The 25,874-nt window shown below is 44.5% G+C and overlaps 1 protein-coding gene across 2 annotated transcripts in view; it reads left to right on the forward strand.

Moving 5' to 3' along the window:
* Positions 1-25,874, forward strand: part of LOC138515804 (broad substrate specificity ATP-binding cassette transporter ABCG2-like) — a 961,595-nt gene that overhangs the window by 96,030 nt on the left and 839,691 nt on the right. For both annotated transcript variants that reach the window (XM_069630540.1, XM_069630541.1), the window contains exon 2: positions 13,669-13,728. In XM_069630540.1, the coding sequence (XP_069486641.1) occupies positions 13,669-13,728 (60 nt within the window). The remainder of the gene's footprint in view (positions 1-13,668; positions 13,729-25,874) is intronic.

A 25,874-nucleotide genomic window follows, 5' to 3' on the forward strand; every position in this document is an offset into this window, starting at 1 on the left:
ACCTTCAACTCTCACTTTCCAAATATCTTCATTCTCGAGCTCTTCGCTCATCCGTCTCCAACTCCCTCAGGGTCAGCCGCTTCTCCAAGCAACGAGCTGGGGGTGGATCTCTCCTCGGCAGGGGCCTCCCTCTGGAACAGCCTTCCTGCCTCCCTGAAACTTGAGGAGAACCATCTCCGGTTCTGGAAGCACCTCAAAACCTTCCTTTTTGCTTCTGCTTTCTCTCCCCCTCTCCCCTGCTAAATTCTTGACTGAAACTGCACTGACTCTGCAACTGGGCCACTCTCACCGATCTGGGTCCTTGGCCCAGGCACTCTCCACTTGCACTGCCTCCCTGGCAAGCACTGCACTGCAGGACTGTCTCTGTATCCCTACAGCCCTCCTTCCCAGCACTTGTCTGCACTTACCTTGCACTTGCCACCAGCTGGCCCTATTATTTATTTGTTACTCTACTTCCCTGTACTGCACTCCCCCCCCCTCCCTTTCCCCTTGCACTTTTCCCTTCCCTCCACTCATGCACTTGCGCGATCCGAATGACACCTGGCCTAGTAGGATCGTTGTCTGTCTTCCCTTTGTTCCCCCCTCCATGCATCGTCGCGCCTTGAAACACTTGTGTACAGGCGCGTTACAAATGCCATATCATATCATATCATAACTTGTGTCTGTCTATACTGTTACAACCATGAGTTCCTTATAGTGTTAACAAGTTGTAATTTACCAATGACACTAAAATAAAAATTTAAAAATAAGTCACTGCTCAATTGGTGTGGTACTCTTGATTGGGGGGAATGATCTCCCTTCATTAATTGTTGCCTCATAAATATGTCCTACAGAACTTGGGGGACGTGCCGGGGTCTAGCTTTCTGATTTGATTCATAACAATTGCATTCTTAACATTCTTAACAAGCTCTTCATGTTGCTGCAATGTCAGAAAGGTGCATGGCAGGTTTTTGTTGCGTTTGTGAAAGCAGCACTGTCTTTCCTGACTCCTGAGAACCAAGCAGGTGTCGAGAAGAATAAGATTGTGCAGAGTTAATGCAAAGATAATTTGATTCAGTTTTGATTGTTTAGAAACATAGAAGGAATAAAGTGCAAGGTGTTTGTACCTATGGAGTGAGAATTTTAAGGTTGTGTGGAAGCCATTCTCAAAATGAGTGACAGAGGTGGAAGATGCCAGGAAACATCTCCTAGACAAGGTCTTCATTTGGAGAGATTGTCACGAGCAGGAGGCTTGGTGTTGGCTAGCCAGAAATGTACAGGAAGTCACATTAGTAGGCACTGACATTTGGCATGATGGTGGACTTTGACATAAAGCCCTAGATCAATTTTATATGACACAACATTCCAGTGAGTAACAAATAAAAATGGGCTAATTTACGGCTCAGTTGTATTTTCATTTGCAATTTTTAGAAGAGGGTTTACAAAATAAAGGGACCAGTATGCTAAAACAGACTGAAACAGGCCCATCAGTTGGCTGAACAAGCCCAGCAATCACTCAGGCAATTAGAGAACAGGCTACAGCAAAGCCAAATTAGTGAACTAATTTATGAAAACCTCATTGAGCAACTTAAAAATGAGGTAAAAACCCATTAGCAAGCCGGTGTAGAATGAGAAATTGAGTTCTCTGCGCTGCAGGACACACATAAAGAGAGTGCAGAAACCTTAAGCCAACTTCAACAAAGGTTGAATGATCAGGCTATATACAATAGTGCATTGCTGGATGAAATAGTGGCCTTAAAGAGCTAAACCGTGAAAATAGTCAGTTAATCATAAAATAGATTAACTCAAAAAATGATTTTGAATGTTCTGAAACAGAGGATGGAGCTGATCAAAGACAAAGATGCTGTAAAGTTGAAAATGGAGTTAGATAAGGGGTAGCCTGTCTCTCAGGAACAGTCCAGAATCAGGGAATAAAATATAGATCTTATTGATCATTTGAGACAAGCAGAGGCTGACCTGTTGGATGCTGTGTATAGTAGAGACACTCAGGAGATAGCACTTGTTATTTTAAATGAAAAATGCTGTGAAAGTGCATGCATAATGCAAGGCTCTCAGAGGAAATACGAAATCCGCCAATAAGAGAAAGAAAGTAAGGGACCGATTGGCTGCTCAGAGCAATTGTGATGACCCCCTCAAAAGTATTCCTCCAGGAAAGATTTGTACCCGTCCTGGGGGTAATTTCTTGCTATATTACTTATGTCCTTGTGAGGTGGAAGAGGTAACCTGTGACATCAGGAAGGATGAGGTGTTTTTTCAGTCAACAACCCCTATCTCTATTCCACAGAACCTTGTGTCCAGGTAAACACCATTAAAAGAGATCTCTCCACACAACTGGAGGATACTGCTGAGATTTCCAAGCCTGATGTCTTTCCAGGTTTCAGGGAGACGGTCGAGAAACAGATCAATGTAGCTGATGCCTGTGAGACTGAGGAACAAAGATAGCAGCTGAAACAGGTATTCCTGGACTTCCAGGATATCTTTTCAGTGAATTCTTATGATTGTGGACATACATCGATTCATTCGACCACCATACCCACGGACCCTGAGATGGTTCCAGTATTTGCCAAACAATACTGGTTACCTCTTGCGTCCATGATCACTCACATAGATGTTCAAGAACTTGGAATTCCATGGGATAATTCGTCCGATCCACAGTACCTTTAACAACCTAGTACTCTATTGAAACCCAATGGAGACTATTCGCAGACCTAAGTGAGTTGAACAAACGGGTCCACATGTCCAGATAGCCATTTCCCTACATCAATCTAGGGCTGACACAGATCCAGGGATCAAAAGTGTACTCAGCGATTGATTTGACCAACGGTTACTGGACGGTACCCATGAGTAGGGAAGACCAGTACAAACTTGCCTTTACCTTTGGGGGGCAGCAATTTCCCTGGATCAAACACCCTTTGGATATATAAATTCAGGAAATGATTTCAATGTATTCCTTCATAAGGCCATGCCGACTTGGGCGGAAGGGGGAACCTGGCCTATGTAGATGTTATATTGATCAGTCCAACTGTGAAATAACATATTGCAGAAATGTGCTATGTTCTGGCAGAGTTGCAGAAAGCTGGAGAAAAATTGTCCTTTCAGAAGGCACAATGGTGTAAAACCAGAGTGAACTTTCGTGGGCACAAAATCTCTCCTGAGGATCTCAAACCCCAAGCGAAGAAAGTTGAATCATTATTGAAATTAAAAGATACTACTACTCTGAGAGAATGGAAAAGCCTTCTTGGACTCAGTAATTACAGTCAAACGGTCATTGAGGACTATGCAGAGGTCACTCAGCCTTTGGTCCATTTATTAAAGGCCAGAGTCGAGCGGGAGTGGGGTCCAGGACAACCTTAGGCAGTTAACTGAAAAGAAGCCTTTGTCAAGCTCCTTGTTCGGCTTACCCCATTAAGAATAAGGAGTTTTTCTTAGAGAAAGGGTTTTCAGATACCTGCCCGACAGCGGTATTGCATCAAAAGCATGACACGGTCAAAATGATCTCTTACGAAAGCAGAACTTTGTCCTCTGTGGAGAAGAAATTCAACGAATGTGAGAAGGCACTTCTGGCAACGGAATGGGCATTGAAAAACCACTGCCTGTTTATCAAGGGGGAGCACATCATTGTAGAGACTCCTCACCAACCCTTGCAGTATTAACAAAGTGACAGAATACAGGCTGGGAATGTATCTAATACCAGAATTAACACTTGGATTATGCCAATGCAAGGCTTTCCTGTGGAGGCCAGTTCTGACCAAAACTAGAAGAGTCCTCTAGCGGAAGGATTGGTAGATTTGCATGATTGTGCTCAAGAAAACTCTCTCGAAGATGAAGTTTAATAACAAAAGACAATAGAAAGGAGTACCTAGATTCCCCACACAAGTTCTATGAAGAAGACACTTGCCAGGGGTTACGCACAGTCTATGTTGATGAGTGCCATGTAGTCAATAACGGGGACAAATAACTAGTGGCTGGCATTGGGAATTCCTAGGTTAATTATACCCCGTAAACCTCTACTGGTTACAAAATCGGACCCTGAAGTAGTACAGTGGCAGAGTTGATGGCCGTACAGCAAGCAATTCTCACTGCGGGACACCACCAACTCAAAGAATTGGTGATAATCACGACTCTGGCTATGTCAGGAATGTGTTTGTGAAACACCTTATCAACTGGAAGAATAGGACATGCTTTGTGCTAACAACAAACCATTAAACTGCAAAACTCCAGACCTTGAAGGCTGGATACCACTCATTCATATTCATGAGATATGATATGATATGTTTATTTATATAGCGCCTATACACAATGTGTTTCAAAGCGCTTTGCGTACAATGATTCTTAATGTATACATATTTTCCCTCATGAATATTAATGAGGGATATGCTGAAAACCTATCAGGTTTGCAGCCCTCAAGGCCTGGAGTTGGACAACCCTGCATTAAAACATGGAAAATTGATCCAGTCCATTGATGATCTGGTAACTTCTCATGGGATGACCACCCTTGGAAAAAGATTAGAGGTCATTCCAAAATAGAGGGTTCAGATAAGACTGGGAATTACCTGGCTGATCCCCTGGAAGCTCTTCAGAGGGACTTCCTAGATCCAGAATCCATGCAGGTCATCTCAAACCTGTGCCAATAGTGAATCCTCAGCTGCTTAGTGGAGTAAGGATGCCCCGGATGCAGATTTGATCACTGCACAAAAAGAGGACCCTATTATTGAAAATTCTAGCAACATATGAAAGACCCAGTGAGTTTTCCTCAAACACAACTGGATTATACCGGAAAAGAGGTTCTCCCGGTGTTGATGACATTTTGCAAGAAGTTTCAAATCCAATACAGTTTGTTGGTAAGGAGATCACTATCTGGATGTGACCAATGGGTGGTACCTACCTCATTCTGGAGCCTGATGTTGATTCACGCCCATGACGTGGCTACTGCCAGTCATAGGTGTTTTCACAAGACATTCGAAATCTTGTACCAAGTTGCATACTGCCCACTTATGGGCCAGGACCACAACACATATCTGAAGGGAGGACTTGTATGCTCAATTACAATCCAGTTCTCCCACACACTAAGCTCCCCTACAGCAAAAGAGGAATGACACTGCTTTGGTAAGATTTGCATGTAGATTTAATCGGGTCAGTGAGTTGCTCCTCTACAGGAAATTAGTACATGTTGACTATCACATGCTTATTTACCAAGTGGGCAGAGTGCCTTCCTGCCCCAAATTTTAAGGCGGAGACAGCTGCCGCTCTAATGATCAACCACAGGTTCACTCGTTTCAGCCTTTTACAAAGGATTGAGTCGGATAGAGAGAATCATTTTACCACTGAGTTGATGACTAGGATGTGTGAGATTCGAGGGGTAAAAAGAAAACTCTACAAAGCTTACTGCCTGGCATCGAGCAAGGGGGTTGGGAGAAACCAATACGACCATTTTGAGTATACTAAAGAAGTTTGTGGCTGACTCTCGACTCAGTTGGGACATTTGGTTACTGCTTGTCCTCGTGGCTTTTAGATCTACACGATCATCTATAAGATCCACAATCCAGAAGGAGAACAGATGGAAGAGAAGTGGGTTCTCATCAATCAGTTAAAAAGCCGTCAGCCCAGACTAGATTTAAGAGGGATTAAGAAGCCCACGGAAGTAGAGCCGAGGAACCATCTAAGGAATGAAAGGTAAAGTCAAAACCCTAAAGATGGCAACTAAAATATATAACCGGTGAGTAATTAAATTAAAGGTTCATCTGAAATGTTTGCTGGAAATTGAATAGTGTTTTTCATTGCAAAGTTTAAAAGAGAAAATGTGTTTCCAATAACATTCAGGGTTATCTGGGGAAACATACATTCGTAGCAATTCTTTTTACTCCTCTCTTTAGAAAACTAATGCCAATTCCTTCCAGCCTGGGGACCAGATGAAGAGGAGTCCATAGAAGACCCCGTAAACCCAAAAAGTCAAAAAGTAAACAAAATTATGGGAATCCAGCATGGAGGTCCCTTCATACCCCAGGAATAGTAAGCAGGAGATTGAAACCAGATTGCCCACTCCCAAAGGAAGAATAGAGAACAGGCCATTCTCCATCAAAGGGCTTCAGATGTGACTGGAGTGAGAAACCTAAAAACCCCTCTCTCCCCAGCCTTTTCACAGTAGTTCCAACATGAGAAGAAGAACCTGGGGGGGGGTGGCTGTGGGGTATTTTCAGCCCCAGCATCCAAATGAACTGCATCAGGTCTAGGTTAGGCTCAAAGGTGAAGGATTGGGGAAGTGCATTGTTGGCTGCAAGTCAAAAGGCCAGCATTTAACTTTCCACTGCCAAACATCCAAATATTGGGGATCATTACAAGTCCAGCAGTATCCGGCCTACAACCAGCGGGTTGCCGCTGGAAAGTAACACTCTTTCCACTGCCTGAGATCCCGGTGGCACCGGGACATTACAAGTCCCGCCGGCCTGGGATATCAGGCAGCGGAAAATGTTAGTCCCCATTTCCATGGAGTCCCGTAGAACTGAGCAACACAAGGAAAAATGAAGAAAAATGTATCTTATGGGATGTAAGATATTGGTGCAGACCCCATGCAAAGAAAGAAATTGCGACATTTGATAACACTAGTTTTCTGTGCATGAGATGCTTAAGTAAACCTATGTTACCTTTCTTTAGGTAAGGGAAAGCCTTCCCCCAATCAGATAGCAAAAGTCAAACACTCCACCTCTCTATTTGGAAACTCCTTTGAAGTACGGCAGAGCCAGGCAGGTGAAGCATCTTGGGCCTGTGACAGAGCTTTATTGGGATGGAACGATGGCCACTGAATAAACAAAGATGCAGCCCATGGATTCTGAACTTTCAGAAATACTCAAAATTAGATTCAGTTTGTGGTGGGGTTCTGGGCTAACAAGCATTTTAGATGCATTGCAGACTAGGTCAACAAAAGCCAGATGGCTAGGACACATAGGTTTGGGGGAACAGAACGGTTATTAATTAAGTGAAAAAGTGTGCATGCAACTCATTGGATTATATGGGGAATCATATTTTGCTCATAAACTGGGGAACCGCAATAGATAGCGAGATGGTTCATATGCCTTGGGAAAACACATGAAAATCACTATTTGTTGCTAGGAATCCCCTCAGAATGTGACTTTGGGGACCAGAGTTCTAAATTAAAATGTGATTGTAGCTTCCCAGAAAAAGTTACAGATCGGAGTGTCGGGAATATGGTAGTTAATTGAATCAGACACCTGTCTGTAAAATCTCATGGTCACAACATTACATTTCCTCCATCTGCTATTTGCACAGGCAAACACGTGCCGACGCCAGACACAGGCCATTGTGTTCGACATGATCAGATCATTTAGAAATATATGGGTTATGACCTTTAATTGTGAATTAGAGAAAAGTGCCATGTGGAAGATTTTTGAATTCATATCAGAGTTGCTCAGAAATGCAATTTCAGAAGGGTGGAGCAAGAACTTCACGCATGAGGGCTCGAGACCTGGGAACCAATCAAATTGAAGGGGCTAGCTATTGTTTAGGGGGAAGAGCAATTGACGTCCAATTATAATTTTTCACCAATGAGCCAGTCCATCCTAGTTTAACTATTGTGGGTTGTGGTTTTAAAACCAAGTGCACAGTGGAAAAGGGGATTCATGATCCTCTTCATAATCAGACAACCAGAGTATCAGACAGAAATATAAGTGAGACAAGGTCAGACAGAAGGGAGACAGAAGGAGCAGACATGGACAAAGCGAAAACAAAATGTCCAGGAAGAAAGGTGCACTAAAATCTGGAGAGAACCAGAAGGGCTGAGACTGGGGGCCATCCATAACAAGAGACAGAAGCGCTTTTGGAGTATAATCCATAACCAGGTGCCATTGCCTCCCATTAGATAACCCAGGATGCCTGATGACTTTTCCTGTGCACAAACCTAGAGATCTTTAAAGTAAGTACAGAATGCCAACAGAACAAGCTAATGGTGTTGATCTGTTTGAATTAATATCTTCCCCCTACTAATGGGGTGGGTAAACAGAAGTAGATCCCTAGCACTTCTTTTAAATGAATAATTTATTATTCCCACATAGTCAAGGGACACTGGAGAGATCTGGGGAAATTCGAAATCTTCAACATCTTTCCAAGTGTGAATAAAGATGTTTAAAGTAATTTGGACCCTTTATATCCTTTTTGTCAACCCCCCCAAAAATCCCCTAAGAGGGAGAGGGGCATTTAAAAACTAAATTCTAAATTGTTCGATAGTCCCTGAACCATACATAAAAGCAGAGGGGGTTCCAAATAAGAAATGTTCACTGCATAACAGCAACGGGAAGGATTTCATCATTGGTTGAGAAGAGTCTGTTATTAAAATGTTAGATATGGTGGCATCAGTGATAGATGACGCATGTACAAACAAAGACGTTGGCTACAAAATTCTATCTGGTGACCGAAACGCCAAGTGTTTGAGTAAAAATGGCCCCACAAAAGAACATCTAGCAGTTGGAGAAAAGAGGTGCGGCCTGGATGCCCCTCATGGCATCAAGGGACATGCATATGCTTAATGGCCAAATCGAAGATGACATTCTTCCACATACAACCTGGTCGAGAGATGGCCAAACGGCACTTATAGATTACATATTTGTCTCTCAGGCATTGATATGATATGATATGGCATTTGTAACGCGCCTATACACAAGTGTTTCAAGGTGCGAAATTTGTCTCATCATTCAAAATTATTCAAACAACCCACTGTGATCATGACTTATTGTTGATGAGCTGGATCTCTAACTTTAATACCAACAAGGAAGTAATGGTGGGTTTGGTTATAGAATGTAATGGTGGGACAAGATTAAAGATGACAAAGGAATCGATTGAACTTTTGACTGCTCGATTTGTGAATGCTTTAGGTCAGAATTGTAAGGGTGTGGGCGACACGCTCAAATGCACACCCCTGCTTCAATGCTTTAACACAAAGTTCTGGGCTAAGGTGCAGGAAGGAAGAAACATCCTGCACACCTATGATAAAGTCTGGGTTGCTAAGAGGAGAGACATGAGGAGGATTGAGAAGAGCTAAGAATTCAACCCAACCAGATGTTCTCATTCAAGCGTAAAAAAGGCAGCCCAGCATTACAAGATCTTGTTGAGAGCACATAAGGCAAAAATGCACCAGCATCATGCAGAACTCATGTTGAAAGCAATCTGTAGGAAAAAATCAAGTGACTTTTGGACTTTGTTAAAAAGCCTTGTTGGGAATCCAACCATAACACAGATCAGCAGTGTCTCAGAAGAAGTTTTGGTGGCCCACTTCCACAACCTTCACAAAGAGAGGGGTGAGTCTACTACTGTAACTTCAAAGAAATGACTTTAGCATGGGACATTCCTCACAGTGTTGAGGACTTCATGGAGAAACTGCTGAAATTCAGTGGGTCCCGTGCCCCTGGTTATGATGGCCTTACCAATGCCATGCTAAAACAAGACCCAGGGGCTTGGGCTATTTTTATCCATGCCGTATTTAAACAAATAGTGCAAAGACGTTGCCTTCCAGAGACTTGGAGGAGGGCTATTGTTGTTCTGATTTTCAAGAAAGGCAATAGGGAGGCTCCTAAGAACTATCATCCTTTTGCTCTTCTTGACGTGATCGGTAAGATATTTGGCTCATTTATTTTGACGAGGTTGAATGAGTAGTGTGTTCGAGAGGGGTGTAACAACCCTTTCCAGACAGTATTTGTTCGGGGATCTGGACAGGTATAAACATCTTGATACTAAATATATTGAAAGGGAGTGTCTTGTCTGGGATGACAAAACCAGAATTTTCTTGGCCTTCATAGATCTTGTCCAGGCCTTTGATCGGGTGGGCAGATACCGGAAAAAACATATGGACTGGAACTGGCCGCTGTCCCTTCTGGAACCAGTGATCTTGTTAAACTTGGACACCAGCTTAAGGGTAAGATTGAACAAGAGTGGCCAATTGGCACAAGAGGTCCAAACACGGCGAGGCCTGAAAAAACGTTTCCCGTTGGCACCAGCTCTTTTCACTCTCTTTTTGGCCAATTTAGATCATACAGTGAACCAGGCAAGAGGTTTTCCACCACTAATAGGTGGGGCTCCATTAAGCCGTCTCATTATTATGCTGATGACCTCGTATTGATAGACCAAACAGCTGTCGTTCTAAAGAGGCAGTTTGATAAACGAGGGATTACGTGGATGAAAACGACCTCCTGATAAATGGCGAAAAGACAAAAATCCTAGTGCTTGAGAAACCAAAAAAGCAGAACGCAAAATTGGTGTGGCGCATGGGGGGCCCCACAAATAGATCAGGTCCGATCATTCAAATACCTGGGGGTTCTGATTAATAGCAGTAGTACTGAAATCCCAATGTTGGTTTTACTGCACTAAAAGGCAAAAACATTGGCGAGCCAAGCGAATATATTAAACATAATGTTTGTATGGTTTTCACTGGTTCTGGACTTGGACTTTTATAAGATGAAGGCTGCTCCAATTTGACATACGATTCCGAAGCAATCTTGATGATTCCCACCAGGGCATCTATTGTAAAAAATTCCTGAGAGTCCCAATTTCCACCCCTATTCAAGTTCTACGCAGAGAACTGGGACATTTATCATAGAATGGAAAAGATTTGGCCTTTTTGGGAAATGCCTCTTGGGAACCAACATAAAGTCATGGAGATAATAAACAATAAAAGGACGCAAGGAGTTAAAGGGGCACTGAAAGATTGGGTTGAAGCCAACTTGAGGAAATTGGAAGAGATTGGGACTACAAGGGAATACTGAAAATCTAACCCGTGTAGGGTAAAAAACAAGTTGTGGGAGCATGACTGGATTTCTACCCTTATTGAAGCGAGTAGCTATAAGCTGTTTTATCATTTGGACCAGGAGGTTAGAGCATTGGGCGAATTGCCCAGATACTTGGTCAAATTCCAGAGCAAACGTTTTAGAGATCAATTTCTAAGTATCAGACTAAACCTGCTATTAACTAAAGAAATAACAGCTTCAAGAACAACTGTAATTGCACTAAAAGACAAACAATGTCGATTTTGTAGTGGAAACCTTAAAACATCTTTAGCTGTACTGCCCGGGTTTGACTAACGAAAGAACAATGCATTTTGGGTGCTTGCTAAGTGAAGTAAGATCGTTATCACTGGAGGACTGATGACCCCTTGTTTTGAGAAGGGGAACAGGTGTCGCTGGTGTTGGCAGCAGTGTCATTTATGAATCAGATTTTAACTTAGATAGAACGCCACATGGATCTACAACAATGTGTTCCCCTTCCCCCCTTTTTTTTATTTTGTCTTGTTCTTATGGAAAGGAAATTGAGAAATGATGTATGACTGTATTTTGGATGACTAAGATTTGTAATGAATTAAAGCAATAAAGCAATAAAACCCTTTTTTTAAAAAAAAAGTTTGCTGTGCTAGAACATTGCTAGAAATGAAAAGTGCGCCGTGAGGTGCAAAATAATGAGCTTTGCGCATGTTTATTTCTTTTGCCCAACTGAAAAGTGGTACATGTATTTAAGTTTAAGTTAAGCCACTTCCAAATTACACTGTCAAATAAAATGGTCATGTTATGCTCTCGGGTGCTGCATTGATTATGCGTACATTAGGGCTATTCTATCTCAATCAACAGAAATATTCTCTAAACCTGCGTTTCTCTATACATGTGACCAGGTGGAATTGAATCAGAAGTGGAAAACTGCATATGTGGTAGTGTCTGATAAGTTTTGTGTTATAGGGTAGAAGGACTAACTTGTGGTTTCAATCTGTTTGCAATAGGAAATAGTGGCAAAAAGGAAAGGTTTTGCACCACACAGTGGAGTGGCGTGCTTACTGATAATCTGTGTGGATATTTGAATTTTGCCTAGTAATTAAAGAACAATTAAAAAAATATTCTCACCCCGGCCTGGAATCCAATGCGTTAGTTAAGAATCTAAGTCAATGCAGTGCACAATTGATGTTAGCCTCTTTATTGATGGTGCAGATGAACTCCCTGCATTAATTGTTGCCCCATAAATACACCCTACAGAGCTCTGACCCCAACATTTGATATCTATAAAATGGAGGCGATATGGGCCGCAACGTATGGCGCGCAGCTGTGGGGATACTCAAATACATCTGAGTTAGCTGCAGTTGAGCATACATTCTTAAGGAGAATATTACATCTTCCCAAGAGCACAACCAATGCACTATTACACATGGAATGTAACATGAATTTCATTGCCTGAGCTGTAATGATGCAGAAGAGACGATGGTCTATTTTGTGTGTCTTTGTCCCGAATATTCGCACCTCAGATTCTAAATCTTGACCCCCCTACTTAGGTTGCACAATGTCTGTGACGCAGGATGTGCAATGGCCACGTGTAAACTAACAGCATCCAGGTGCACGGTCTGGGCGGTGGCAAAATATTTACATAGGGCATGGCTGGGGAGGCAAACATCATTTCAGAGAATTTGTAATCCTCACTCTGCCACCACCACGGGATTTTGATAACTAGAAATATGAAAGCCAGGGAGGTGCTCTCACGGTAGAAATATTGGTCTTATTCACCACTATACATACATGATGATGCTGATCCAATCGTAAGGCTTAACACCTTGAATTCGAATTGTTATCTTGTATCAATTGCACTAAATGTGCACTTTAAGCCTGAACCAGCATTTTGTACAAGGTAAGCCCTGTATCCCTGAAGAAGAAAGTGCATGTATTGCATACCGTTTTTTGGATCTGTTGGAACACTGATTAGAAAGTGAATTCTTTTTGATAGGTAACTCTTCTTTTCCTCACCCTCAAGTAACTGTTTCACTGTAACAGCGCCTTGATGCCTGCATGTTGTTGTGTGTTTTATAAATGAAATAAACATAAATAAATAAATAAATATAGAACTTCTTTGCGTATATGCTTTTTAAAAAATAAGATCAACATGGAATTAATGAAATGGCGAAATGTTTGTAAAAGATCAGCACTCTTAGGAGTTGAACTCGTAACTAGGAAGCTTGTGTCCTTTATCTTGTGGGCTTTTTTATTTTTCGAAAATTGTTGTTTTTAATACTGTAACCTAATGATTTAATTAGGATGATCAAAGTGCAACTGCCTTTCCTGCCTCAGACGCAAGATGTCTTGTCCACTATCCCCAGGATTTCGTTAAAATGAATCTCTTTGGCGCAAACACTCAAAAGTATAGGACATTGTAAATTATGATGTGTACATCTATAGAGCTAAAAAGAAAATTCAAACGTAATCTTATTCTGGTTATTCAAAGCTAATTCATTCCTTCATTCATATCACTTTTATTCGGCATACAAACCATACAAATACATCACAACAAGCATATCAAAATGAATTAAATACACAATAGGTTCAAGATTCACACAGATATATAAATACAATAATATACATTGTTATCTCAATGTAAACATTGAGCCTTGGCTTTATAAAATGTCACAGACTTTGTCCTCTGATCATTCGTTCAAAGCTAATGACATCCCACCATTTAGGTTTAGGGAAGAAAATGGCTACTTATTGGAACAAAACATGTGTGAGATGCACGAGGAGCTTGTATCCATGTATAATAATGTAAACTGTGAGGTTCATGGGCAGTCACGTTTTTAACAAAAATGTGTAAAAGTCATGTGGGTGACCTTTTATGAATGGGCTGTTTTCTTTTGTTTTTTTTCAGTGGGATCATGAAACCTGGCCTCAATGCAATTCTGGGACCAACAGGTTGTGGCAAGTCATCGTAAGTGAACATTTACCATTTCATTATCTTTCTGTACATCAGTAGCGACTGGTGAATTTGGAACTGGAAGGGTGTTAATGTATGCCCCTAAGATGCGTGAGCAACTGAGGGAGTCTGAACCAAACAAAGGAGGTTCAGGGGTGTTCTCCGCACGAGAACCCTTTTGAAAATAATGGGTTAAAATGGTGCATTTTACAGTACTTTCGGTGAAAAATGGGGTTACCTGTTTTCAATTGGTTTTGTATGGTAGCACATGAAAGAACCCAATAGATGCAAGTCACCACAAGTTTCCATTACCATTTTCCAACACATTTTCATGTAGCATTTCCCCACAAAATATGCCAGTATATAAAACATTTTCATGCTGGCTGTGACCATACGTATCCATGCAGGCCCCACCAATATATGCCAATATTGCCCTATAAGGACTGCCAGCCAGTAAAAAATGGCATGCCACAGAAAGAACATATCAGATTGGCTATACCAAGGTTCCATGTGTTAATATCCCCGCAAAAATATTGCGATACAAAAATATGGCCATATTTTTGTGGCGATATTGACCCATGGACCCTGCGGGGACACCCCCGCAACCCCTGCATTATTTTAAAATGTGCGGGGGACACCCTAGCAACCCCCGCTCACACAAAATATCCTCCCCAAAAATATCGCCTATTGCGAGACAAACGGCCATATGTACTGCAATATTTTTGGTGGGGATATTTTGTTGGGATACCCTATACCAACATAGGCCAGTGTACCATGTAATTACACTTATGATTGCTTTTACCCTTGATGCCGATCACAAAAATGGCATGACACACAAAGAATATGACTCTTCCCTGGCAACTGATTTTTGCCCAATTTCATGTATGACCTTCTTATTCAAACTTATAGTCTCAACCCGATCAAGGATTTTAGATGAGAAGGGCAGAAGGGACATTGGAAGAGACCGCAGGAGGTGTTTTTTTAACTGACTGTGGAAGATATGAAAAGAAGTGGAAGCACAAATGTGTAATGGTAGGGAGCTCCAATGCTTAGAAGCGAGAAGGCGCAAAAGTGAGAGGAGGCACATTGAGGTTTAGGCACGGATTGAATGTAGGGCAATCTAGCCACGTAATAGCACTGATGCTGTTTCTTTATTTATTTATTACATTTGTATAGCGCGCAGGCAGCCCAGGGGCATTGTGGCGCTGTTACTTGTAGGAAAACTTAGTTACAATGGGTACCAGTTATGTCTTGGGTTACAGTAAGACAAGGTACTGTGTGAAGCAGTAGGGAGTATCATACAACATATGCAAAAGTATTGGATATAGTGTTGGGCATAAATGGTAATCCTGGGAGCTTGACCAGATGGGGTTGGTTAGGCGAACAGGGTAGTTTTCATGGCTTTGCAGAAGGCAATTAGTGAAGCTTCAGCTCGCAGTGAGGTGGGAAGGGTGTTCCAGTGAAGGGCGGCAAGGTAGGGGAAGCTGGCGCCCCCTGCTCTAGCTCTTTTGACCCTAGGTACGGAGAGCATGTTAGCGTAGGGTGTCCTGGTGTGTCTTGTGGAGGTGACCAGGTAGATTCTCTGAGATAGGTACGCTGGGGCAGAGAGGTGGACACAATTGTGGGTGATGGTTAATGCTTTGAATATTATTCTTTCCTTTATGGGGAGCCAGCGGGAAGCTTTTCTGGCAGCAGTGATGTGCTCTCTCTTGGCAATGCCTTGTGCTGTACGCAGGGCACTGTTTTGGATTACTTGTAGTTTCTCAAGGTTTTTGTTGGAGGTTCCTAGGAAGAACATTACAGTAGTCTAGCAGGGAGCCAGTGATGGCTCTGGCTATGTTGGTGCAAGTGTCTTTTGACAGGAAGGGCCTGACTGAGTTGAGAAGTTTTGAATGGTAGGCAGCAGAAGAGGCAATTGCGTTTACTTGCCTGGTCATAGAGAAGTTGGACTCTAAACATCTAGCGTTTTTACTGTGTCCTGTACTGGTATTCTGATTGAGTCAATGGTGAAGTGGCTAAACTGGGCGTCAAGTTTCTTGAGGGTGTCGGGGGAACCGAGTAAGAGCTCAGATTTGTCGGAGTTAAGGCAGAGGCCGTTGACAGCCATCTATATTTGGAATGTGTTATATATGTTGTTGAGAGCCGCGCAGTCAGTGTCATAGTCTCCTGTTAATGTGAGTAGGATCTGAGTGTCGTTGGTGTAATTGGTGTAGGAGATGCCATGGCGTCAAGGATAAGGAAGAGGGCGCGGGTGAAGATATTATATAGGGTGGGGGAGAGGCAGGAGCCTTGGGGCACACCGCACAGCATGATGGTGGGTGACGCAGTGGCTAGGTCAGAGAATACCATCATGGTCCTGCCTTGAAGAAGGGAGGAGATCCATGTGGTAGCTTCTTGGGAGAAATTTTGGCTGTGGAAGTGAAATGATGGCAAAGGATGTCGTGGTCTACAAGATCAAAAGCCGCAGAGAGATCGAGAAGAAGGAGCAGGACAGGTTTGCCTTGATCCCTTGCGTCATCTATTTGGTTTTTGAGGTCAAGTAGGGCGGTCTCTGTCCCGTGCCTAGGGCGAAAGCCGGATTGTCTCAGTCGTAGGAGATTGTTCTCTTCAAAGAAGTGTTGGACTTGCAGGTAGGCTGCTTTGTCTATGATCTTGAGAAGGAATGGGACGTGGTAATGGGGCGGTAGTTGTTGGGGGATGTAGGGTCAAGTGTAGGTTTTTTTATGAGCGGTTGGACCCATGCTTCCTTGATACATGATGGGACTTTACCTGTGGTGAAGGAAGCGCTGACAAAGGCTGTTAAGAAAGGAGCCAAAGTGTCTGCACAGTCTTTGATGATGGAGGCGGGGCAGGGCTCACCTTTGCAATTAGAAGGTTTGATATTTTTCATGAGGTTAACCATGTCTTTCTCCTGGATGGTTTTGAATGAAAAGGTGAGGGGGGCCTCTGAGGTTGCGGAAAGTGTGGGGGGTTGGGAATTGGGTAGGGGGGTAGGGAGCGCCAGTTTGTTGTTCAAGATTTTGGCTTGGAGAGAGTTAATCTTATTGCGCATGGCTGTCTGGATATCGTCACACCATGCTTTGTCTTTGGTGAAGGTTTGGGGGGTGGGTGTGGGGGTCTCAAGTTCCCTGAATATGGCGAACATTTCCTTGGTGTTTGATTTGGCCTCAGAGATTTTGTCTTCAAATGATTTGGCTTTGATGATGGCTTTCTTATATTCATTTGAGAGAGATTTGAAGTTAAGTTTGTCTTTGTCATCACGGGATGCTTGCCACTGAGCTAGAGCTACACGTTTGTCTGTGCACAGTTTGAAGAGGTCTTGGGTGAACCAGGCATTGGTGTGGCTAATGGGTTTGGTTTTGGGTGGTTTAAGTGGGGCGATAGAATTAATTGCTGCCGTGATGGCAGTGTTGTAATTCTTGGCAAGGGTTTCTAGGTTGTTGGAGAAGGGGGGTCTGAAGGCAGGTCCCTGTAGGAAGGGTAGGAGTCTTTCTTTGGTCAGTTGGTGGGCACTTCTTGTGAGGGCCGGTGGTAAGGGTTGGGGGGGTGGGGTGGGGGTGTGGTGGTGGTAGGGATATTGAAGGTGATGGTGTGGTGGTCAGACCACGGGGTGGGGTATTGCCTGTGATTGTGAGGGGGCAGTTGTGGTGGGCGATCCAGTCTAGTGATCTGCCTAAGGCGTGGGTGGGGTCAGTGATGGTGTTAGCGAATCCTAGGGTAGCTAGGGCTGTGTCAAGTGATTTGGCAGCAGAGTCTTTGGTGTCATTCAGGCCTAGGCTAATGTCACCGAGGAGAATGGCTTTGGATGACTTTTTTAGATTGTCAGCCAAGAGGTGGGTGAGGGAGGCCTGGAAGTACCCAAGAGGGCCTGGTGGCCGATAGATGAGGTGAAGTGTGATGGTGCAGTGGTGTGAGATGGTGAGTTTTAATTGGAGATAATCACTATTATTGTTGATAGATTTGGCAATCTTTCGGATGGTGATGGAATCTTTGGCTATTAGAGCGACTCCGCCCCTATGGTCGGGCGATCTTGTCTGGTGATGGCATAACCTGGTGGGAGCGCGATGGATAATGCAGGGCCTGAGGCTTCATGTAGCCAAGTCTCAGTGATTATTAGGAGATCTAGATCACGGGTGGTAATGAGGTCATGGATGTCTAGAGCATGAGTATTAATGGATCGGGCGTTGATTAGGGCACATTTGAGGTGAGGTGCAAGGGTGGCATCAACAGCTGTAGATTGCATGGTTGTGGTAGAAGAATTGGCAGTGCTTGCTATGTGGGTCCAGGTTCACAGTGAAACGTAGTCTACGGGATTTGGAGCCTGCAATGGATTGAGCATCTAGGCTATTAGAGGCTTTCATGGTTCTGGTCTGCAGGAAAGCATTGCGTACGATCGTGGGTGTTGGTGCTGAGAGCGGTGCAGCTAAGGGTACGGGCACGTAGGTGCACTAGTCTAGAGGTGAGTGGGTTGGACTGCTTGGGAGTGCGACTCTCCTTACCTTGAAGTACAGGCAGCGTTTCGCAGCAGATGGCAGACTGCAAGCAGCAAAGAGCTGCTAAGAGGAGCGCTGGCCTTTTTCTGCAGCCTTCTTCTCCCGGCTTCGCCTCACTGCACCCTCCACCTCCATTTAAAGCAGAAGGGGAGGGGCAGGCAAGTCGGGAGAGCAAATTAGATCTCAGGCTTGCGGCGGTGATGGTCACGGGCTGTAGGGATGTTCTGGTCGTCATCCAGATGTCGGCGGCCATCTTAGGAGCCATGTAGCACGCGGATGGTAAATCAAAGGAAGCAGCTGATCGAAAGAAAGCAGATCAGCTCTTAGGGCCTCGGCTTGTAGATGCGCTCGCAGTGGAGCTGCTAAGAGGAGCGCTGGCCTTTTTCTGCGGCCTTCTTCTCCCGGCTTCCCCTCACCTCACCCTCCACCCCCATTTAAAGCAGGAGGGGCAGGCAAGTCGGGGGAGCAAATTAGATCTCGGGCCTACAGCGGTGATGGTCATGGGCTGCAGGGAAGCTCCGGTTGTCATGGAGATGTCGGCGGCCATCTTAGGCGCCGTGTAGCACGCGGATGGTAAATCAAAGGAAGCAGCTGATCCGAAAGAAAGCAGATCAGCTGTTAGGACCTCGGCTTGTAGATGCGCTCGCAGTGAGCTGCTAAGAGGAGTTTGTTTTACCCTTGGTACATAGTTACTGTGCCACAAGGGCAAGGCAAACATGATAGGTGTAATTACACAGTGTGTAGAATCCGATGGGTACTCCCCAGGAACCTGGTCTGGGAACCTTTTCATGTGGCCAGGGGAAGGTAGGCACTCTCTGATGCCGACCCTTGGGGTGGTGCACTGCAAGAGGATCGCATGGGGGAGAATCAGACTGCGAAGACTGGGAGGTACCCCTTTTTAACTTTCCCTGTATCCCTGCCCTTCTGATGGCCTTTTGGCATTTTACAGAAGTAGAAAAACCAAATGTCTAAACAAATGGACTATATGCCTCACAATCCCTCAGGGACTGTGAAGAAGAAGGCAGAGGAGGCATGCAGGAGCTAGGGCCAGACAAGCAGTCCTAATAGCGTTTGGCCAGGTCAGGCAATTAGTTCTAAGGGCCTGTACCTGAAGCCAATTAACCCACCTGATGGGGCATAAGAGGCTGCAGCAGGGGGGAGCAGTAGAAAGAAGCTGGAGAAGGAGCAGGAAGGTCGGCAGTAGCAGAAATAGAAGGATCTGGCAGATCACGAGGAGGCTGGCATAAAACAAGGAGGTGTGACCACAAAAGGGACGACAAAGCAGAGGAGGAGCAGATTTCCCCTGTCAGCCTCAGAATTGGTGCTGTGCTCACAATCCCTGTTTGGCTGTGGCAGCATTGGAAAAGGCTGGAAGAACCAGACAGTCTCTCCGGGTGCGCTTACTTGCTGTGAATGCAGAGCTGAAGTTGTGCATTCACCAAAGGCCCATGTACAGAACAAGCCGAGGGACGCTGGAGGGTGGAAGACTTTTCCTTAAAATTGGGAAGCAGAAGCAGACCGTAACCGCTGTGATTGTGAAGTCAAGGAAGGAAGCGCCGTACTCCAAATCATCAGGAAAACCTTGCTGGTAACTGTAACCAGCTTAATTCATACTTGCGTGCATAATAAAGCAAGTAATATGTGTTTGCAGAATTGGGGCGTCATTTTAACAAGGGGATTGCAACGCGCGCGTATACCAGCAAAGTTAAAGTAACCGCGTGTAAAGAAAGTTTCTCTTTCCCCCATTGTTAAAAATAAACTATTGCCGAGCGGTCACGTGTCTTCTATTAACGTGGAGAACGTTGCCGGTAAGCCAGAAGCTGACTTGCACACATTGTTACAAGCTTGTAAAACGTCAAGAAGAGTTCGCGCAAATGAAAATGTGTTTCCAAAGTTATATATATATATATATATATATATATATATATATATATATATATATATATATATATATATTTTGTTCGATTTTATTAAGTTTTTACAAATGCAAGTCACAAATGCGAAATACAAGCATTAAAACACAATACAAAGTTGGAGACATTTCCGTTTGTCATCAACATGTAAACTCCTTTTATCCTAACAACTTCGAACTGTAGATTTTCGAAATGACTTTTCCCATCTCCCACCCTCCACCCCCCCAGGGTAGAGCAATCCTCATCAGAGACATGTGGCGTCCGCCTCTGAATGGCCAGTGTTTGGACCTCAAGGGACTCTCCCAATATGGCGATTTCTTTATACAATCTTTCGTGTTCTTTCCAGTCTATTTTATACAACATCAGAAAATATATGGGTTCACCCAATTTCACCCAAGAGGCGGGATATTCTCCAGCCAGTCACCACTTACACATATTACTTTAGTACTCCCGGCATGTGTTTGTCCACAAAATCCATCCATAGCATATTACATTGCGTAGATCCCCTGTGTAGAGATGAGGTTACTTTTTCCATAATGCAAATGTTTGAGGCTACATTGACCCATTCTCCCATGCTCGGCACATACTCAGCTTTCCACTTCATCACTACCAGAGCACGTGCTTCCAACAATAACTTTGGAACCAGGCCTTTAATCTTTTTCCATTCATCCTCGCATTTCTCAAAACCAAACAAAATGAGATGGGGGTCTGCAAGTCTGTGGATTCCGTTGAGGTCTTTCATCCACCCCAGGACCTCGCCCCAGTAAACCTTAATCCGGGGTCATCCCCACCACATATGCCAATAATCTGCAATCTCGCCACATTCGCGCCAGCATCGAGGGCTAGTCGACTCGAACATCTTAGAAATCCTATGTGGATCGCACTGCCATCTATGCAATAATTTGATCGCATGCATTTTATATTGACTCGATATTGAAGTTTTTGAAGCAGCCATGCACAATCATTTCCACATTCCTGGTTCAATGTGTTCGCCAAGGTCTCTAAGTGGCTCAGTGGTCCCTTTCCCTGCTTCTACTAATTCTTTATACATCGCGGATATCAAACCTTTCATCTCTGTTCTAGAGTTCAGTATCTTTTCAAAGGGGGTAAGGTCTCTCCTAAGCTTGTCCTTCCTTTCTGCTCTCATCAAAACACCCTTAATCTGGAAAAACTGAAAAGTAGATAAATTGCCTATTCCCAGAGCCTTCACCAACTCGGGGAGCGTGATGAAGGTGTCAGTTTTCAATAGTTGACCCACCCTCTCCAGTCCCGTCTCATACCTTGATTGGAACCTCTCTATATCGGGGATGAATTCTCTGATACCTGCAGACCACAGGTGGCTTAGTGGGGACGGCCATGAGGAGATTTTATGCATCTTTTTACCCTCCCTCCATCTCCCAAATGGTTCCCAGTATTGGATGATTTTTCAGTCTATTTATATGTTTATTCTTTGAGATACACAGCCATTCTGAGGACTCGTAGTTGGGCAGCTTCATAGTATTTCCTAAGGTCTGGGAGACCTACTCCTCCCTTCTCCTTAGATGAGTGTCATATGCGACCCTAGCCTTTTTTCCTTGCCAAAGGAACCGAACAATGGCCTTCTTGATTTCACTGAAAAAGCTTCCTGGCATCTTGATGAGGAGCATTTGAAAGGGCTAAAGGAATTGAGGCAGACAGACCATTTTAATCGCGTTGAGTCGTCCTAACCAGGAAATCGTCAATTTGTCTCACTTGGTGAGAGCCGCATGAAACTTCTGGAGAAGAGGGGGGAAGTTGGCCTCATATAAATCATTTAGGTCCCTAGTGATCTGTATGCCCAAATATTTTAATTTACAATGTTCAATCTCCAGCCCTAATGGGGCAAATGTGGCTTCATGGATCTCTATGGTATCCTGGAGAGGGAACAAAATGGACTTAGCCTTGTTTACCTTAGAGCCGGAGAGTACACCAAAGTCCTCGATGAGGTGAAGGGCTCTGGGAATCGACATCATCGGGTTGGCCACATGAAGGAGTACATCATCAGCGTACAGTGCTACCTTATATTCAACCTCACCCAACTTTAGTCCTTCTACCTCAGGGTCGTCTCTCAGTTTTTGGGCCAAGGGTTCCAACGAGAGGGCAAAGAGAATAGCCGAAAGAGGGCATCCCTGTCTGGTACCCCGTCCCAGCTCGAACTGCTTGGAATATTCCCCATTTACGAATACTGATGCTTTGGGAGATGTGTATAACGCCTGTATTCTCTTCCTAAACTTTGGACCTATTCCCACCTTTGATAAGATCGCCATTAAAAAGCCCCATTCAACCCTGTCAAAGGCCGCCTCTGCGTCGATTGAAAGCAGAGCAGGGTTGTTGGTCATAGTTCGGGATGCATTAATAAGTTGTAGTGTTTTACGCATTGTGTCGGCGCCCTGTCTTCCCAGAATAAAGCCCATTTGGTCAGCATGGATGAGTCGGGGCATGAGCGTCTCCAATCTAGAGGCAAGGACATGGGTATAGATTTTGGCATCTATATTAAGCAGAGATATGGGGCGATATGAACCACATCATTTGGGATCTCTTCCCTCCCTGGGAATCACTGTGACTAGGGCTCGCACAAAGGAATCTGTGGTCCTCCCTGAGTCTAAGATCTCATGAAAGAGGTCAACCATAAAGGGTAAGAGGTGGGCGTTAAAGGATTTATATAATACAGCAGTATATCCGTCCTCTCCCAGGGATTTACCCAAAGCCAATCTTTTAATTGCATTTTGAATTTCCTCTTCCGTTATGGGGGACTCCAAAAATTGCGAGTCCGAACTGGGTTTCTTTGACATATTAACTGAAGACAAATAACTTTCAATGCCCGGTAGGTCTGGGTCAACCTCCGAGCTAAACAGCATCTCGTAGAAGGTGGAAAGTGGGTATGGTGGTTACCGGGGAGCACCCTTCCTCCACCACCTCCTGCACCCTTGGTTCAGCCCTTTGTTCCCTAAGTCTGGCGGCCAACAGTGTGTCAGCCTTGTCCCCTTTTCCATAAAATTTCTGCTTCAGGAGTCGAAGCTTATGCACCGTTGGTCGTGTTCCAATAGGCAGAGTTACTCTCGTTTCTTTTTTGCTTCATTGATTTTATCGAGGTTTACTATGTCATCCCTCCTGACCTCCCCCTCCAAATGGGAAATCTCCTTTCTAAGTCTGTTTTCGATTAACTTCCTCTCCCTTTTTTGCGGGACCCCTCTTTCATCAGGATGCCTCTCCATGTCACCATCCCCACATCCCACACCATTTGCTTTGGAATCTCCCAGGTATCGTTCACCTTAAGGTATTCACTAATCTCTGTCTCCATCTCTGACTTGAAGACAGGATCCTTCCAAAGAGCCTCGTTACATCTCCATATACCTCCTGTGACAGGTAGGTTTTCCCACTCGGTGTTGGCAATGACCATATCGTGATCAGGCCATGTGACCGGGAAAATCTCAGACCTCGTAGTAACGTCATAAAGATCTTTAGAAAGGTATATGTAGTCAATTCGGGTTAAGGTATTGTGCAAAGTAGAATAAAAAGTGTAACCTCGCTCATCTGGATGCATGCCTCTCCACACATCCCTCATGCCATACACATCCATCATCTCCGCAAACTCATTGCGTTCACCCTCAATTCGATCTCTGATGTTAGGATTGCCAGGCTTCCGGTCCATGGTAAGGTCGGCCCACAGATTAAAATCCCCCCCCCAATATAATATGAGTCAATTATGACTCAAGCATAATTTTAGTTATTGTTTTGGCAAGAAACCAGACCTGACCAGAGTTGGGGGGGGAGTATATTGTGGCAATTGTTACATTTACTTTCGGAATAGATCCCGTCACCACCAGAGCACGACCCTCTACATCTGACCATGTCTTTGCCACTGTAAACTCTGTTCCTCTTCTAATAAGTATCCCAACTCTCCCTCTCCTCAACAGCCCAGAACCCCAGAACTCTATTCCTGTACGCTTTCCCAGCATGTGTCGTTCTTCCCCCTTCACATATTTAGTCTCCTGCAGAAGGAGAAAGTCAATCTTTGCTCTACGAAATACTCTGAATACCAAGGATCTCTTAGTAGGTGAGTTGAGGCCCTTAACATTAAGTGTCCCCACCTTAAGGGGGGTCCCTCCTTCTTGAATCAGTAATCATTGCCATTATCTGGCATTAGAGTAGAAAGGCCCTTCCACCGCGGCCAGCATGTCGCCAGCTCGTTGTGCATCACACCACATGTAACCTTTTGAATCAATAAGGATATTGTTCTTTTCCTTTTACCCTTCTCAGCACTTACCCTTACCCCTCTCCCCCCACCCTCCACCCTCCACCCCATTCGCCCATTGATGGCGTCCGATCGAGGTTAGTTGAAAACACCAGCCCTTCATCGGACCACCACCGGGGACCGTTACTTCACGGTCCCGTTCATAATAAAACCTCAATGTCAAATGAGCCCCCACTGTGCACCCCCCACCCAAACCACAGTCTCACAACAAAACAATAACAACTAAACTAATCGGTTGGTCAAACATCACATCTTGGAATAGAATATCCATGGATCTGTTGAGTCAGAATAGGGTCAGTTGTCTCCCTAAGGGGAGACATTGCCTCTCCGGTACTTTGTCGAGCGCTACACCCACTTTCTCCTGGGGCCCTGTATGCGCCATTCCCTGCCATCCTGTCTTTGTTCATCCTGGCCTCCCCTCTCCCTTTGCGATCCAGTGAGTTTGGAAGTGCGTTCTCTAATTTCTTTTTCAGATCTCAACCGTAACATTCGTTCCTCCGTGTTCAAAGGAGTGAGAGAAAAGGTAACCGCACCTGTATCGAATGTTGCGTTCCTTCAGCCACTTCGCGAGGGGACCGCACAACCGCCTCAGCGAGAGTGTCAACGACGATGGGTCCTGAAGTTGGTTATCTATGTGCCTCCCAAAGTAATTGCCCCAACACTCCTCGCCTTATCCAGTATCCTGGCCTTGTCCTGATAGTTATGGAATCGGGCAAGGACTGATCTCCGACCCCCAGGTCAACCACCCACTCTATGGATCTGTTCGGTTTTAGGTTCATCGATCGCGTCATCTGCAACCAGAAGCTTCATGATGTTGTGGAGTGTTTTCCTGAGGTTACCCTCTGCATCCCCCTCTTGTTCCGGGATACCAAAAAATCGCAGATTATTCCGTCTTTCCCGGTTTTCCAAATCATCCATTTTAAGATTGAAATCATCCTCTCTCTGTTCCAAATCAGCAATCATGTGTTCAAGCTGCGCCTCGAGGGTGTCTATCGACACTTGATTGTTCTCCACTCCATCAAGTCTCTCCTCTATGTTGTCTATGCGTTGCGTGATCTTGTCTTTCCGCCTATACTGGCCCCCATATTCTTGATTTCACTCAATAGAGCTACATTGTCCCCTTTCGTATCGGCTGATTTAGTCCCAGCAGTAGCCATAGTTGCCATGTGGGGCTCTTCAGTATGGGGAGGGGCTGGTGAGTATGCGAAACTGGCTAGTTTTTGCCTTGTGCTCATATAGGCCTTGGTGGAGTTCACAGTGCTCGATAAAACTTCAAGAAAAAGGCTGTGAGGCGGGAGAGGCCAAGCGGTACCCCAGGATGGGTACGAAGATGGGACTGATGACACCTGAGTATGCTCCTTCTTACTTTGTCGATCGTACAGGGTCCACAACGTAATACCAGGGACTTAGTCCGTCTTCTATTGTGAACTGTATCAAAGCTCAGCGTGATACTGTGTGGAGTTCATTGTGGGCTGGGTTCCC

This window comes from Ambystoma mexicanum, chromosome 6q (assembly GCF_040938575.1).
Source record: "Ambystoma mexicanum isolate Mex_15411 chromosome 6q, UKY_AmexF1_1, whole genome shotgun sequence".
Taxonomy (NCBI): Eukaryota; Metazoa; Chordata; class Amphibia; order Caudata; family Ambystomatidae; genus Ambystoma; species Ambystoma mexicanum.